Raw genomic sequence first — 18,462 nt, forward strand, 5'->3', positions numbered from 1 at the left:
GCTTTTGTCCCTCTTTCTCTCTCCCAAATGTTGGGAGGTATGCTCGTGGAACCCCCCTATCTCTAAAGCGGTTCATGGCCCAGGAGCTATCCTGTAATCTGGCCCTATGTGTATGAGATACTCCTATACACATGGCTCCATCCTGTAGCAGTTGTAACAGCCTGACATGCTGTTACTCATATACACCACTTGTGTAGCTGATATCTGTGTCTCTCACACAAACACTGGAATTGCTTTACTATACATTACACACAGACATGAGCAGGGGGAGGAGAGGGAAGGGGTTACAGGGGTGAACACTTTCTCTCCCCATGTGCCTAGACGCATTTACATAATAAAGAAAATATGATTTTAGAATGATTAATGTATGAAATAACTACATAAAGGCTGGGATGGAATCAGAGTTAGTTACAGAGACCTGATGACAGGTGTTCTTTAAAGAGGACCTGTCTTCATATTTTGACACCCCTGACTAACATTATTCAAATACAGACATATAAAGCTATATGTACCGATGGGAAATATTGTGTCAATAATTTTACATGGTGCCTTGTGTTACATTCATGACATGTGATCAGTGACATCATCGCAGGTCTCTCAGTCTTCTAAGAATAGCACACTGTACACCATGAATGTGATTACATGAAATCACAGCAGCCTCTATGGAGGATGGAGAGGAGTAGAAGTCCCTGCAGGCAGCTGTGACTTCATATGATCAGATACATGCATGGGGTACAGTTTGCTATTACGACGCTAAAGGACCTGATAATGTCACTCTGTCACTCTGGTAACATGACCAGTAAGTAGGCATAAGGCATGGGGAGTAGTAGATGGGAGGGGCTGGCTGAGCAGGACACACCCTACTCTGATGCAAAGGAATATAAGATAAATGTTGATTTATGTGGATTTAAGCCAAACAATTTTTATCTAAAAGAAGGGTGTCAGTCAGTTAATATGGCTCTACAGGAACCTGTCATATGCTGTATATGTGCAAATGTGGTGACAGGTTCCCTTTAAGTTATGAATATGGTGAAATTTTGGTAAAATTAAATCTGAATGTAAGCAGAATACATCTGGGGTATACATAGCAAACCTAATAGAAAGAAAAGTAATATAAAGATACAGAGCTAACCTGGTTATTTGCTAGACGTGACAAGTATTAAAGGGCTTCCAAAGCAGTTGAGCATTTAAGGGACAATAGCAGTGTCGGACTGGGTTTACCTTAGGCCCACCAGTGAAGATCAATCTGAGGGCCCACTCTTCATCATCCCCCAGGAAATATACTCTAGCAGCCTTTAAATTGTGTTGTTTTCTGATGGACTTCTGGGTTCAGTATTGGGTTGAGCCAGGGCCCACCGGAGGATCCTCTGGTACTCTGGTGGGCCAGTCCGACACTGGACAATAGGGTGGCCTTATTAACATAAAGGATGGATTGCTTCCAAATAGTATGTTGCAGGGCCTTTTTGGAGATGCTGCTGTAAATAGTAACCATTCACAAGAATCATGTGTCAACATGACTAGCTGTATTTCTATGATCTTTTCCCCTACATTCTTGAGTGCCACCAATTTTCCTGGCCTTCTCAGAGAGATACTTTCTATGTGGTCATCTATGTATCAATAACACATGATCTCACCATTTCCAACAGGGAATCTACTCCGTAACCCCACAAAGGTTACTTAACACGATCCCAGTGTGATTCTTCTCTGACTCCAGGTTACTTGAATACTGTGTTTTGTGCATAGTGCTGAATCTCCCAGAATATAAAATTACATTATTCTTTTACAGTCTGGGATAACAGGTTGGTAGCGGTTCATGGATCTAAATCCTCATGACCTGTTGCCTTAATTAGCAGCAGTGCCACAACAGTATCCACAACATCCTTGTAAGGAAAACAGAATATAAAATAAAAACAGATTCGAAAACAAAATGATGAATAATTCAGTATTTGGTTTTAGTTAGCAAACAAAAATATGGGTAACACATTACCTTTAGGGGATACACATAGTAACATTATGCAGTACTTTGGCATTTAAGCAATACTCAGTTCAAAATAAAGAATCTCATTAGTTCCAGATCATTACACCACCGCCAGCATAAATCATTAATGTAAAGCATTCTGGATCCATGCAACAGGAATCAATATTTACCCAACCAGGAAACAGTATTCTTGTGTTCAACACATCTAGGGAACCATTGTCCACTGAATCTGTAGCTTCTTCCTCTTTGTTTATGTGTAAAATATCATGTGTTATTCTTTTGCTAAATGCCATCCATGGTTTATTGTTCTACAATTTTTTTTACTTGTTTTGCATACCAACAATGTAATGTTTGATAGTACTGTCCGATAGTACTGGCCTGCTATAAGCTTCAGTCTTGCCATCCTTTTCTTACCTTTAATCACCAATTATCATTTTCACTTATAAAACAGTTTGTACTTACAAAGCTTCAAACACTGTTAGGTAGTAGCCCTAGGGATCTGTTTAATCATATTACACATACTGAGAAATATATCAATTTGTAGCTGCAGTAAAGGAGCTCAGCACTGGCAGTTGTGTTTTAAAAGGTCTATATTATTCAGGATGGACTATACTGTAAGTCCTAGGGGTCATTTATAATTTGTCTGGACATTTGTGCGTGTCTTTCTTTCCCTTTTCTGGGTTCTGGACTTGTTTTATTTATCTTAGAGGTTACTATATTAGGCAGCTGTCGGTGAGGTCTTTTTGAGTTTTTATTTAAAAAGTTGCACAAAGGTTGCACACTCTACTGCAACCTCTTCTGAACTTTTGTGCAATACATTTATTACTGCTATATGTATATTATGTGTGCACTATAGTAATTTCTGATGTAAATGCAATACATTTTTCATTAGCTGAAATCAAAGTTCTAAAACCCTTTCTATGTACAAAAAAGAACTTTTTCTCTAAAATATTGTTCACAAATTTGTCTGTGTTAGGGTGGTCTCATATTGGTGTGTGTGCTCAGCTTCCGTTGCGCATCTGTTGCGTTTTTTCTCTGTTGAGTCTCCGTTTTGCTTCTGTTTTGTTTCTTCATCTGCAAAAAAAACTGAAGGTTTAACATTGCTTTGAAAACATAACACCTGGTTTCTCTGACTTGATATCAGTTTTTTTGCAGACCCATAGACTTCTATTGACTTCCATGATACGCCTCAATGAAAATCAATGGACAGGTTTCAAAAGCAAATGTGAAAACACCAGTAGGAATCAATGGCTCAGTGAGGCATCCGTGTAACTCACTGAACCACATATTTTCAAAACAACACCAATTTGAAAGAGCCCTTAGAGTGCTGTCACACTTAGGCTTTGACTCTGCTTTGAAACGGAATGAAAATGGAAAGGGGCGGGCCACGACCCGATCGCATATGTGTTTCTATGGAAATGCAAGACACCAGGTGCTGGTTACCGGTTTAATGCATTTCCATTTGAAGTGCATTTGCGATCGGGCCATAGTATGCTTCGTGATTCCATTTCAAAACAGAGTGAATGCGCTACTCGTGACAGCACCCTTTGTGAGCACTTCTTTTTCGCCGGTGTGGCATTTCAAGATGGCTCTTTCACGTTGGCGTTATTTTCACGTTCATGGTTCTGTGATTTCCATGGATGCCTTACAAAGCCATTTATCTATATGGGTGTTTTCACATTGGATCACGGAAGGCAATAGAAGTCTATGGGTCCGCAAAAAAATGATGGAATATCCATCTTTTTTACTGATGAGGCTGAAAAACCAGGTGTGATGTTTTCAAAGCAAATGTTAATTTTTTTTTGCGGACACGGAGACAATACTGATGCATCACAGAGACAAAACAGAATGAATGCACAACTGAAGCTGAACATCAACGCCAATGTGAAAGAGCCTTTAGGCTGGCCACAATAAAAGGGGGCACTCTAAATTGTGCAAGGGCAGAGTTAGAAAACCAGTCAGCAGCTCACATGTATTAAATCGTTTGCGCCAGTTTTGTGTCTGAATCTGCACTGAAAATAACGTGCAAACTGCTTGCACATGTATTTATAAAGCGTCTGCGCCAGTTTTGTATCGTGGCTGCGCAGTGTCCGACAAGACCGAAAAATGTGCACCTAAAGAGGCTTGTTACTGCTTGGCTAGTATTTACGCCACAATTCTGCAGCATGAACAAAGTGCACCAAAGAAAAATGGTCCACACCTCCAGAGAAGTGCAAGGGGTGCCAGATTAGTGCACTCTACACACCTCACAAGCAAACTGCACATAGAGTGGACAAGTATCTGGTGTGATAACCATCTGACTCATCCAGTGCAACGCATTTACTTTGCATAAAGTTTAACTTCGTGCCTGTTGCCTTTGAATTATAGCCTTTGCCCACACATTGTAGCCAGGTGGAGACAAGGATAAGGAGTACAAATATGTACATGAGCTTCCCTAAGATGGTTTCAGATCTTATGGTTTCCAAATATGAATAATTATGCACACTTCTCTGACCGCTCGAGCAGCAAGAGGCATGCATAATTATGCATATAGGGAGTGCCCGATCTGTTCTCCGCCTCCATTTGGTGCTCAGGGCTGCCGTGTACAGGGATTTTAAATGTCTATTTCTCCACATTCCTGGACTAACACTTTATATATGCTTTAGCTGCTGACAGTATGTGAGTGTCACTGTATAGCAGTGGTGATTTTCAGAGATTGAGGTTTACTACAAATTGTTATATTTTTCTAAAGTACTGTAAGAAAGCAGTATAATCTAAGTAACTAAGCACCACTATTGCTTATAAGGCAAACCAGAGATAGCATTGGGAGCTACAAATCTGTTAGGCCCCGAGAAATTCAATATTCCTGATCCTTTTTTCTTACAACATTTGCTTCTCTTAAAGCTTCAGGTGACTATAATAAGCCTTAAACAGGGTGCTGATACTTCTCAAATTTTGTGTTTTAAAGGAAATATACCATCAGAAATCTGCTTACTTAGTAAGTCCAGACAGTAGATTGCCTAAATCTAACTCATCCCTCCTAACTCATCCACCTTTTACTATTTTCTAAAACATAGCCTGTTATAAGAATCTATTTTATTTAAATGATAATTGGCTGCAGAGGCTCCTCCAGGCGTGGAGCAGCCTCTGTGAGTACTTAGGGCTAAGGTTACTCCATGGCCTGAGTAGCCCAGCAGATCTACCTCCCTGCATGTTCAAGCCACCTGTGAAGGCAGCAGCATGGTCTGGTCCCCTGACATCTTCACTTAGCTGCTGATGCGCCAGGAGCCACTGTGCCTGGACGGGCTGCTCTGCCATGTTCACAGGTGGCATCGACGTGCAGAAAAGCAGATCTGCGGGGCGTGGAGTAGCCTTAGCCCTGGAGCTCACAGAGGCTACTCCAAGCCCAAAGTAGCCTCTGCAGCTTATTAGCATACAAATAAAATGCAGTATTAAAACAGGGTACATTTTAGAAAGTAAAAAGTGTATAGGGATAAGTTATATTTTGGGAACCTACTGTCTGCTATCTTCCTGATTTCCTTTAAAGTAGATTTCTTTTAAAGTTTAAATTATGAAAGCCAATACAATGAACATTTGGTAGATTGGTGCTATAATTTACTTTACTTTATTTCCTGCAGTAACATTCTAGACATTAGTTACAGGAACAATTCATGTACTGTATAAGGCCCCTTGTACACTATTAAGGTATGCTTTCAGACCAAAAAAGGGGCTTGTCTGTCATTAGCTTGTGAGGCTCATGTGCCAGTGACTGAAGAAGAGACTACTTGAGCATAACTGAGCAGAACTAGGGCCTATTCTATTTGCAGCCCGTGCAGGTGGCTCAAGCACTGGGCTTTGGAAATCACAGCCATACACATGAGCCCATAGAAAGACATGGCACCATGTGATAGTATACAGCATAAAACCACAGTCACACTCATGAGGCCTCAGACTACCAGCAATGGATTTTCTACTAAACCTTTAAAGGATTTGACATGTCCATAATAGTTGCACTTTACTCGTAATTTTAATATGTGTTACTTTGCTATGAGAAAAATGAAAACCAACCATTTATTCTAGCTGTAAACACACAAAAGATACTGGACAGGGTAATGGAAACACATTGTGACATACAAGAAACAAATACACGCTACATTATATGGACGCACCTTCCATTATCAGCCAAAAGAAATGTCAGGGAACATCTAATCAGTTTAATGACATAAAATCTTGGACCCAGATCTCCTGGCTACTACTCATTACTGATGTGTACATTCAAAATGAACCTGCCCACGCAGTTTGAAATGGTTTTATTTTACAATAGTTCCACACTATAACTTTTTATTATTTTTTTCCACTGTTATATTTCGTCAGTTATCCAACACAGATCACATCGAACACAAATGAGGTCTAAAAATTTGAGTCACAGCGGACCACAGCTCCACATAAAGACAAATCTTCAATGTTGTGTTGACCTGCCAGGAAAAAAGACAAAGATAAACAGCACAGCAAACATGTACCTGCAATGCACCGCTTGCCTATTAAATGTTAACGGCTTCATGTACATTTACATAAATTAAGCAGCAGTGGCTACAACTTCCACTGCTACTTTTTGGCGTTTCTGTCAATGGAAGAAGCCGAAAAACCATGCGTCTAGGATGGACAATGAAGCACCCCCAAATTCCTCTCTACAGTGACCTGAAGACGTTTGATCATCGCACTTGAAGCATGACTTTAACACAACAGTCTGTGCCGTACACTTTTCTTTTTCCATGTCTTCTTTTGTAAATACTTCTGAACATAAATAAATAAGTCTCCCTGTCAATCACATTCTTAAACGGAAGCTGAAGTAGAAAAAGACAGATGGATGATGTATGATGTACAGCACTGAGGAGATGGCATAGTGATTCATTTCTTAAATATATATAATTTATCTCTCCGTGAGATGGTTTCCTTCCCCTTGCCTTGAAGTCTATTCATCAGGATTGATATATGTCAACCATCAGACACTGGTGGAGTAACCCAACCATATTTCTCGTGGGTCTTCACCAAACTTTTAAATGTTGCTTCTGCCTCTTTGCGGCTAAAGGCCTTTTTAGATTTTCCAGCTTTCCTGCAGATACGACCCTATGGGAACAAAAACACAGAACACCATCAATGACCTTTACATTGTTTTAGTTACCATTACAATTTACAGTGTTTAATTTTTACTATGGTATTGTGTCTAAGTATTTAAATTAGCCAATTTAAAGATGAAAAACACTACACATATTCTAAGGCAGTGATGGCGAACCTTTTAGAGCCTGAGTGCCCAAACTTCAACCAAAAGCCACTTATTTATTGCAAAGTGCCAGCGCAGCAATTTAAGCAGTAATTTATTTCTCCTTGTTCTTTGACAACTTTCAAACCTTCAGCTTCCTAGAGACACCAACGCAGTTGAAAGGAAGAGGGCAAATTCGCCTATCATTGTAGGAAGATTCTATAGGAAGATTTCTGTCTGGTGAACTTCATGCTGGGGTGATGGCCTGGGTGCCCACAGAGAGGGCTCCGAGTGCCGCTTCTGGCACCAGTGCCATAGGTTCACCACCACTGTTCTAAGGTTAGCCAAATGTTTTTGCAATATATAAAATGAAACATTGTTAAAGTAGCAGGGATTTATGTCTGGATTTGGAATAGATTTCAAGTTTGGAAAAATGTAACTGCTACAACCCTAAGCTATATTGCTAAACATATTACAATAAAAAAAGACCAACTAGCCAATAAAGTTATAAAGTGTAATCAGTGTCCTTTGCTAGATATAAGTTGCAGGGATTTTGGACTTCTCTTGCTGGTTACAGGACTTTATTTAGTATCATTTGACAAAAACATAAAGCAGAAAGGCCACTGTATTTACATTACTTTAATATAAATGCAAGACTTATAATTCTAAATGCCCATGTATTTAGTATTAAGCCTGCTTAAATTAAGATCAAGTAAACTACACCATGTGGTTATATCTATTTATTCTGCCTGGATGTCAATTATACATTCTTTCTTTAGCTTAAAGAAGACCTGTCACTAGAATTTTACCACTCACAACAGTAATACTTGCTAGTGAAGGGTTAAAATTCCTCGGCATATCACCTAAAATGATCTGTCACTGAGGCTGTGTACCTTAATTACAGTCATTTCTCTTATTAGACAAAGAGTCAATTCTGAATAGAAGAGTCATGTTTCTCTGAAAGTGATTCTAGGTTTCTTTGAACCAGAAATCTATGGAAAGTTACACTTTCTTTACTCATTAGAAATGATATTAAAGTTTCAAAGTTTTGCATTAGCCTTGTGCCATATTTATGTTTATGACTTGTATTGAGAAATGGGTGTGGCTTAGCTCTAAAGGGGCATAGCCTTGGACAAATGGAAGCATGGCTTAAGTTTTCAACACTGTAGACCACAAGTAGGTAAGCCAACTAGTACGAATTGCAAAGTTAGATCATAGTGAGCTACTCATATATTGTCCTGTAATAATGGGGCAAGGATTCCATAAGATAAGGTACTGGTTATGAAACTAATGCAATGTTTACAGTACATTTTCTATATAGCTATGATTCATAAAAATACTTTTGGTAATAGGTAATAGCAATAGGTATGGATGAAACACTTTAAAGGGAACCTACCACCACGAATCTACCCATAAAGGTAGATCGGGTGGTAGGTGGATCAATAGGACGTGAGGATAGCCCTTTTAAGGGCTATTCCTCACGTCCCCGCAATTTTTTGAAAAGTTTTATTGCCCCAATATTCAAATTTCCTTATGTGCCTACTGGGGCGTGGAGTAGCCGCATCTGAGGTTACACGGGGCGGCTACTCCACGCCCCGGTAGCCTCATTTCTCCTACTGACGAAAATCTATGCCGCACAGCTACGAGGAGCTGCGCACCCTTGTCCGACAAATCTGCTGTCTGCGCATGTGCCTGTGCAGCTCCGGCTTCGGAGCAGTGACTGCGCAGGCGCGGTCCTGCTGTTCTGCGCATGTGTAGACAGCAGATTCGTCGGACGAGGGTGCGCAGCTCCTCATAGCTGCGTGCCGAAGATTTTCGGTAGGAGGAGAAAAGAGGCTACCGGGGCGTGGAGTAGCCGCCCCATGTAACCTCAGATGTGGCTACTTCACGCCCCAGTAGCAGAATAAGGAAATTTGAATATTGGGGCAATAAAACTTTTCAAAACATTGTGGGGACGTGAGGATTAGCCATTAAAAGGGCTATCCTCACGTCCTATTGATCCACCTACCACCCATCTACCTTTATAGGTAGTTTCGTGGTGGTAGGTTCCCTTTAACTTTCACAAATATTCTATACAACTGGAAATTGAATGCCTATATATTATAATTCCATGCTATGCGAACTCTAGCTAACAAAATATATCTGCCAGCGGGTTCCTAGAGGAAATCACATAATATAACAAGTAGTAATTAAAAGCCATATATACGTTTTATAGACTATATATTTCCAACCCCTGCAATCTAAGCAGAGTTTTAGCTGCATATATATTGTTGTCCTAGCCTCCCAAATAGTACTTGCAGGTGCCTAGACCAAACAATTAGAAAATTGTTCAGCTTGGAGAGGGTGAACATCACCCTCCCACTTAGACCTGATACCAAAAGGGAATTTAGTGTGACTAGAATTAAGTAACCACCATACACCAAGGTGTACATTGCTACATGTGTAAAACAAAAAGGTTTACAGAGCTGTCCGCTCACTCACGTGTGCCGCTCTTAGAAAGAGGATAGGAGTTTCTGCATAGTCCCGGTGCTCGAGTCCAAGACGGCTTGTCGGAGACCAGTTTAAATATCCAAGAAAAGTAGAGTATGACCGGCTCTCAAAAATTGCTTTAAAACTCAAGGCTTTATTCCATATCCATAAAAATCGGAGTGTAGATTGCAGATAGCAGACGACCTGCTATCTGCAATGTACACTCCGATTTTTTACTGAATAAGACTCTCTGCCATGTGCCTCCAACACATGCTTAAGCTATAGGTATCCTTTATGCGGGCATCAGAATACAGCTATGCCACGCTATAAATCCCAGCTGTTCCCGTCTCTCTATAAACCCTCCAATTTTATTATCTCTGCCATGGCAAGCGTCCTACAGAGAGACATAATTCTGATAGATGTATTTACAATATGGGGAGATTTATCATAGTGGCCATGCCCCCCAACCCGCGTCTTGTGGATACATCATGAGACCCCAGTGATTCTTTCACTACCTGTACGTCAGAAATGCAGTGATAAATCTCCCCCATGTCTTTATTGTCAAGGCCGTGGAAACCTGTTCAGACATCATAAGAAAATAACCAAAATGTTACAGATAATTTTAATCATATTGGCCTCATGGTTCCTGGTAATTAATAACTCCTATTTTACTAGCATCACTATCTATGTGTCACTTATAAAGCAATTACAGATGAAATCACTAAACTTAAACCTATTCTAAAATGATCACTACTCTTTAAGAAATAATTGCCTTAAGGAAGAAATTCATCACAAAGTATATTTGGTAAGTATCACTACAAATCCTCTAACATGTTACAGTAATGCATTTTTAATGACTACCTCAAATTACGCTGTACTATCCAACTTTTGACTTTAGTGTTATCTTTAGTTCTAAGTAGGAAACTATTTCATTTGCAAAACGAGGCACTGGAAGTAATTTCTAGTGGCATTACTCTTTTTTGAACAAGTTCCAAGCTTTAATCCTATTTTAGTAGTAAATAAAGACAAAGACTGTTAGAGGGATATTCTCATTTGGGAATTAACAATTTACACTCACCGGCCACTTTATTAGGTACACCTGTCCAACTGCTCGTTAACACTTAATTTCTAATCAGCCAATCACATGGCGGCAACTCAGTGCATTTAGGCATGTAGACATGGTCAAGAAAATCTCCTGCAGTTCAAACCGAGCATCAGTATGGGGAAGAAAGGTGATTTGAGTGCCTTTGAACATGGCATGGTTGTTGGTGCCAGAAGGGCTGGTCTGAGTATTTCAGAAACTGCTGATCTACTGGGATTTTCATGCACAACCATCTCTAGGGTTTACAGAGAATGGTCCAAAAAAGAAAAAACATCCAGTGAGCGGCAGTTCTGTTGGCGGAAATGCCTTGTTGATGCCAGAGGAGAATGGGCAGACTGGTTCAAGCTGATAGAAAGGCAACAGTGACTCAAATCGCCACCCGTTACAACCACGGTAGGCAGAAGAGCATCTCTGAATGCACAGTATGTCAAACTTTGAGGCAGATGGGCTACAGCAGCAGAAGACCACACCGGGTGCCACTCCTTTCAGCTAAGAACAGGAAACTGAGGCTACAATTTGCACAAGCTCATCAAAATTGGACAGTAGAAGATTGGAAAAACGTTGCCTGGTCTGATCAGTCTCGATTTCTGCTGCGACATTCGGATGGTAGGGTCAGAATTTGGCGTCAACAACATGAAAGCATGGATCCATCCTGCCTTGTATCAACGGTTCAGGCTGGTGGTGGTGGTGTCATGGTGTGGGGAATATTTTCTTGGCACTCTTTGGGCCTCTAGGTACCAATTGAGCATCGTTGCAACGCCACAGCCTACCTGAGTATTGTTACTGACCATGTCCATCCCTTTATGACCACAATGTACACAACATCTGATGGCTACTTTTAGCAGGATAATGCGCCATGTCATAAAGCTGGAATCATCTCAGACTGGTTTCTTGAACATGACAATGAGTTCACTGTACTCAAATGGCCTCCACAGTCACCAGATCACCAGATCTCTTGTTTTCCCTCTGTATGTATCTGTGCGCTAGCTCAGATACATACAGAACAATCCAATAAAATTATGTTATATTGTTAACATTCAAACTTTTCAAACAATTTCAGTCAGAGGACTCCGAATCAAGCCCGTTTACATGGACCGTTTTTTCTGTTATATGCTGAAGCAAGCTATTTTGTTGTGTTAAACTGTTTTGGGAAGAAATAAAGCAGTTACCTGCACTGTTTCTGAAGTGACCATTTGAGTTGATCTCTCACAATGCATACTGGTCATAGGCTAGTTTGCACGCAAAGCTGTGTCAGAAATGTTGGTGAGGCTACATTCACACTACGGCAGTGCCGCTCACCCCTGCCCCTCTCCATAGCCTAACATAGAGCCCGGCGCCGTATTCCGTAGAAAGACAGCACATGTCCTATCTTTCTACGGGGTATGGATCGGCATGGTGCCATACCGTACTGCTCCCGTACGGCGCCGTGAGGCTATTGCGATGTATGGGGGACGTATATACGCTGTCTATACACCGGCCACATATACTTCCCCCATATGTTCATGTGAATGTAGCTTAAAAGTGTTTTCCGCCACTGATTCCACAGAGGATTTTTTTAAGATGGATCTAGAGGACAGAAAATACTCTAAAAAAACACTTAGTGGGCAATTTTAACCATTGTCTCAATGCAGCATTTTTATGTCAAAATACTGTAGTGCTTGCATGCTGCTCTTAACTACAGCATGAGTATGAGATCTAAATGTTTGTCAAGATATTGGGATCTTTATTACTAGTAGTCTGTTTTTCTTAGTTGTAAGCTACTGCACAGGCAGCTCCTGACTTAAGAACATCCAGACAACTCCTGGTTACAGACAGACTTCTCTGCCACTGTGACTTCTGATGAAGCTCTCTGGATGTTGATAACTTAAAAACTTTAAAGTTTATTCGCAGGCTGCAATAATCAACCGTGAGAATTATCAAATATGTCTGTAATGAAACGTTATTTCCATTGTCACATAAACATACCTGTTCCACATTTCATACAAATTGTATGGGGTCTTGGTTTTTTTTCGAGAAGAAATATAGTTTTGGGTTTCATATATCCTACTGGTTTAACTCTTTAATAATTTAAAAATGTTCTGCCTTCATTGTTGAACATAGGTAACATCAGTTTATTTTCCCTGGGTCAATACGTATACAATGATACCAAATATATATAATTATTTTTATTAGAATTTTACAATTAAACATATGTTATATCATATAAGATAAAGAGTAACAACATGATAGAAGTTCGAGGTCTTGTATACAATTTATACACTGTTCCAACTAGCAGATCTTTAGAGACATAAATATGTCTATTCCCTGTTTATGCATGGGCATGGTGTGCCTGAACATCCCATGCCAAAAAACAGCTTAAGCAGGGAACTTTTTGTTTTATATGAGTATGTCATTGTTTAATGCATATACTACCCATTTTTCCCATTTGCCAACATCAATTCTGTTAAGGGTAACCTTATCATTCAAGATTTTCTCAGATTGATACACTTGCTTGAAATTCTTCCGGATCACTTTCACATCTGGGCAAATACGATCTTTTCAGTGGAGTGCTATAGCCTTTCTTATAACCACTAACATTCTTGCAACAGACTGTCTAAATTCTAGCAGTATTACATCATATTTAGGTTCAAAAGAGCAAGTTCAATCTTTGGGCTCCATATCTCTCTTTTTTTTTAAATAATGTTCCTTGGCAAAATTACCTTTTTTCCACCCTCCAAGCTTCTATTTTCTGTCAATGTGGCTGTGTGGCACATTTTATTTTGCGAAAAAGCTGTAGATTTTTTTTGTACACACTTGAGGTTCATAATGCTTTTTGTTTGCAATGTATTTTGTTTCGGAGTGTAAGATGCACTTTTTAGCAAGAAAATTAATTGCTAAAAAGTTCCTGCATCTTATAGTTCCAAGGTCAGGAGGATCCCGCAAAGCCATACCCTCCTGGGTCTTCTGGGTGTGTTGCTGTGTTTGTATAGTAGTGCTGGGTATGTTGCTGTGTATGTATAGGTGGGCTGGGTGTGTGTGTATAGCAGTGCCAGGTTGAGTTTGTTTGTGTGTGTGTATGTATAGCAGTGCTGAGTGTGTGTGTGTGTGAATGAATACAGGAAGCAGGGTTGAGTGTATGTATGTAGCAGTGTGATGTGCTTGTGTGTGACATGTTTCTTAATTCGTGTAAAATACATTTTTCTTTTTGTTGATACTACATATGGGGTGTATCTTATAGTAATGTGTGTCTTTTTTATTTCTTTCTTTAAAGTACTTTGTCATAAGGGATGAATACTATTATTGTATTGAAGCCTGAGTTGGTACAGGTGTGGAGGTACATGTGGGATTTCTGTGTGTGGGTGTTTTTGTAAAAAATGTTTTATACTTTATTGTTTTTACATTTTAATTTTTTTATACATGTTTTATATTTCCTTGTCCCACAAGGGGAAACTTAAGATTCTTAAATATACTTAGGATAACAAAATAACACATTCTCCAATTTACTGTTATTAACAAAAATACAGCATTTCACAGATATGATTCCAACTTGTCTCAATCAGTCCTGGTATACACAATTTTGGTTGCCCAAGATCCAACCATAAATCTTCTGATTTTAGGGTCGGGCAGGACAGATTCTTCTCATGAAAATCTTCTCACACTGCAGTGTCTTGGCATCGGCCCCTCCCACCTGCATTCCAAGACGAGGTCACACACTCACACAGACTTACATGCCAAACAGCAGCATGAGGAGAGTTAATCTACAACCTACAGAAAAGATAAGATTTTTTAAATCAGGGGTAAGAGGCATGTAGCAGTGGCAACTGTGTATGTGACATAGCTGAATTAGCAGTGCGGTAGAGTATCTTGTGAGGAGAGTAAAGCTACAGACAGATAAGATCTTTATCCAGGGGAGGCACAGCAAATCTGACAGCAGTGCTATAGGTGAGATAATAGCAGAGCTGTGCAAGTTATGGATGCAATAGTAGCCATGTGTAATATGCATCTCATGGATCCCCTCATCTCTCACCTCTAATCTGTCTCATCTCTCTTTTTCTATGTGTCAAATACTAGTGAATGTTAAGAAGCTAAATAAATGTGTAGATAAATCTGTACCCTGATAAAACAAGATTGTCAGTCATCTTGTTCATAACCTAGGGAGTGTCTGCAATTGTCAAATAAATCTTTATTATTTTTAATTCAATATCATGTGAACAAAACTCTGATACAGTTTTGATACAATAAACAGTATTCTCTTAAAGGGAACCTGTCACCGGGAGACCCATTTTTAGTACTCCCCCAGTCCCCACAGAGCATAGTACACACACTGCCAAAGTGTTTTTGTAAAAAAATAGGTTTTACAGAAAAAAAGATATGTTATATTGTAACTTTCATTAGCATCTGCTGTGTGACTAGGCAGTTGCCAATTGGGAGGGGCTGGAAAGGAGCAGTTCCCCTCACCCTTGGGAAACATGTGACGTTTTCAAATATATGAAAATATCACTTGGCTTAGCGACGCCCTCTGCTCCTCTACAGCCAATCCCGAGTGTTGGGAGTTATTCATATATTTGAAAAGGTCACATGTTTCCCAAGGGTGAGGGGAACTGCTCCTTTCCAGCCCCTCCCAATTGGCAACTGCCTAGTCACACAGCAGATGCTAATGAAAGTTACAATATAAAATATCTTTTTTTCTGTAAAACCTATTTTTTATACAAAAACACTGTGTGTGTACTGTGCTCTGTGGGGACTGGGGGAGTACTAAAAATGGGTCTCCTGGTGACAGGTTCCCTTTAAAAAAGATAATGACCCCATAACACAGTGTATGTGTCTGTGTGTGTAATAATCTGTGTGTATAGGTTACTATAACTGTAATGCATGTTAGCATGGGTAAGACTGAAATTGAATTTACCTTTCAGATTTGGGTCATATTTATGTTGTGCATCAGTAATACTGAGTATAGACTTCAGTCTGAAGGATTATGTGTCCTGATTGGCTGGGCTGCTAGTGCATGTGAGAGCTCAGCATTATGGGTAGTGAGAGAAAGCTGCTCTGACCTCAGTGTCCTTAGCTGATGTCACAACCAGTAAATGCCCACCCATTTCAGGAGAAGATGGAGGGGATTTTACAAGTAGTGCTAATAGAAATATAAGGCTGGATCTCGGGCTAGGAAGAAGCCAGCAGCTTGATATAGTTATCGTTGGAATTGTTGTCATAGTACAGCTGTAGAGAGCCTTAAACTATTTTTGCCCAGGTAACTAAAGAGTTATGCATTAAAGCATAACTCCTAAGTTATAATGATTTTACCAAATTCTCACATGTGATTTCCCCTTTAAAAAAAAACTATTTTGTTCTGAAAGTGTTTGGCAAAAATCTTTCTCACCACTGGTGAAGTGGGTGGAGAATAAACTCTTCCAGTATCTGCCCTAAAGCCAATTCACTCTTTCCACAGATTCCATGATATATTGTGTCTCTCATTACATAATTTATCAGATGTATATGGTGTCTACCCTGGCAGCTTTTATCATATGGAGGAGCATGGGACATGTAAGAAGTAGTAGAGATTATAAGTAAAACAGTTACATGAAGTGCATAGTCTGTGCTGTGTGACCACTAAGGGTTAATGGCCTCTCTGCACAGAGCTTATAGAGCTGAGTACAAGGTGGGGGTTCACAGACTGGAACGGAGGGATATATATGGAACAGGAGAGAACTTGAACATCCCCATACTGTGTAGAACACACTCATCCCTGCAACATACACAGGGAGCACTGCCACATGACATTGTCCTCTGTGAGCAGGGAGGAGCAGCACCTCCCTTCTTTCACTCCCATCTTGTTTGCAAATGTACAGTTCATAAGAGAGAACAGCAAAGCAGAGAAGACCTAATGCAAGAACCAGGCTAAACTCAAGAGGATAGCAAATGAACTGTTGGGTATAAATAATAAGGATAATAGGCATAATAAGTTGTTCTACATCACAAGAGCTAGTTATTTGTGGAAAAAAATCTTTAAAGTTGTGCTTTAACTTAGTTTGAAAGTTCATGTGTAAGGCTCTGTTAAAATCTGCATCTCAGGTTCCATGCACAAAAATATGCAGTTTTGAAGTGTGGTAGCCGTTGATTCAATAGCTAAAACACATCCCCATATCTTTCTATGGAATCACATACATGGCTGGGGTTTCCATGGCTGCCTTGACTGCCTTGGACAAAAATTATTGGAGCAGGTCCTATTCCAGCCAAAGGGTGAAGACACACATGGCGTTTTTGGGCCGTTTTTGGGCCGTTTTTACTAAGTGCGTTTTCAGATCGTTAAAAACGCATGTGTTAAAAAACGCATCCGTTTTTTAAAAACTCATCCGTTTTTTGAAAACGCATGCGTTTTTGTCCGTTTTTCATTGCGCAATTTCGGAAAAACGGACAAAAACGCATGCGTTTTCAAAAAACGGATGAGTTTTAAAAAAACGGATGCGTTTTTTAACGCATGCGTTTTTAACGATCTGAAAACGCACTTAGTAAAAACGGCCCAAAAACGGCCCAAAAACGCCATGTGTGTCTTCACCCAAAGATTGCAACAAGGGCAATCTTTTTCTATTATCATTGGCACCTGATCAGAGCTCACCTGATGCAGGACCATAATGAGCAGCCTGTGAAAAGCACACATGTATCCTAAGGGTAAAGACACACATGGCGTTTTTGGGCCGTTTTTACTAAGTGCGTTTTCAGATTGTTAAAAACGCATGTTTTTGTCCGTTTTTCCGAAATTGCGCAATGAAAAACGGACAAAAACGCATGCGTTTTCAAAAAACGCACGCGTTTTTAAAAAAACGGATGCGTTTTTTAACGCATGCGTTTTTAACGATCTGAAAACGCACTTAGTAAAAACGGCCCCAAAACGGCCCAAAAACGCCATGTGTGTCTTCACCCTTAGACTACACATTTATACAAACCATAATCAAATGGCAAAGCAAAGCTACAACAAAAATACTATAACACAACAGCAAAAATAATGAATAAATTCAGGAAAAGAAATAACCAAACTATATTATAAAGGCTTAATTGATCACAGAGCATGAAATTCACTTAGTTTTAGAAAAGAGAAAACCTTCTTTGAAAAGACACAATAAGACAGTAGAATTGTGTTGATTAGTATATAGTATATAGATTAGAGTATAGTTTATACTAGTGGTATAAAAGAATGTGATAAGAGGACTGGAATACACATAATCTGGAAAACACCTACAATTCAGAGGTATTCTGGGATGCAAACCAGGCTTATCATATGATAAGATAGAAATAGAAAAAACAGAAATAAGCAGTTCCATGTCTTGGCAGCAGCCAATCGGCCCATATATGAATTCAATGTAACTGTGTGCCAGACATTAACCCCTTAATGACCGCCCTATCGGGATTCTACGGCGGTCATTAAGGGTACTTCTTCTGATGCGACGCCTTTCTACGGCGGCGCATCAGAAGAAGATTTCGGGACACCGGGTTATTATAGTGCCGGTGTCGGGCTGTGATATCACAGCCCAGACCCGGCACTAACACCCGGGATCGGAAAAACTCCGATCCCGGGTGTTTAACCCCTTGCACGCCGCGGTCAAGCATGACCGCGGCGTGCAAGTGTGTCCCCCGTGGATCGGACCCCCCCGGTGTGCTTACCGGGGGATCCGATCCCTCCTGCCGCTGCCCCGGGTTCCG

The 18,462-nt window shown here is 40.1% G+C and overlaps 1 protein-coding gene across 1 annotated transcript in view; it reads right to left on the minus strand.

Annotated features, from left to right (window-relative positions):
• Positions 1 to 1,928: 1,928 nt before the first annotated feature.
• The window catches only part of UBE2QL1 (ubiquitin conjugating enzyme E2 QL1), a 47,501-nt gene continuing 30,967 nt past the window's right edge, over positions 1,929 to 18,462 (minus strand). The window contains exon 2 of the mRNA XM_072152799.1: positions 1,929 to 7,084. Coding sequence (XP_072008900.1) covers positions 6,953 to 7,084 — 132 coding nt within the window. The 3' untranslated portion in view covers positions 1,929 to 6,952. The remainder of the gene's footprint in view (positions 7,085 to 18,462) is intronic.

The sequence above is a fragment of the Engystomops pustulosus genome, chromosome 5 (genome assembly GCF_040894005.1).
Source record: "Engystomops pustulosus chromosome 5, aEngPut4.maternal, whole genome shotgun sequence".
In the NCBI taxonomy this organism is placed as follows: domain Eukaryota; kingdom Metazoa; phylum Chordata; class Amphibia; order Anura; family Leptodactylidae; genus Engystomops; species Engystomops pustulosus.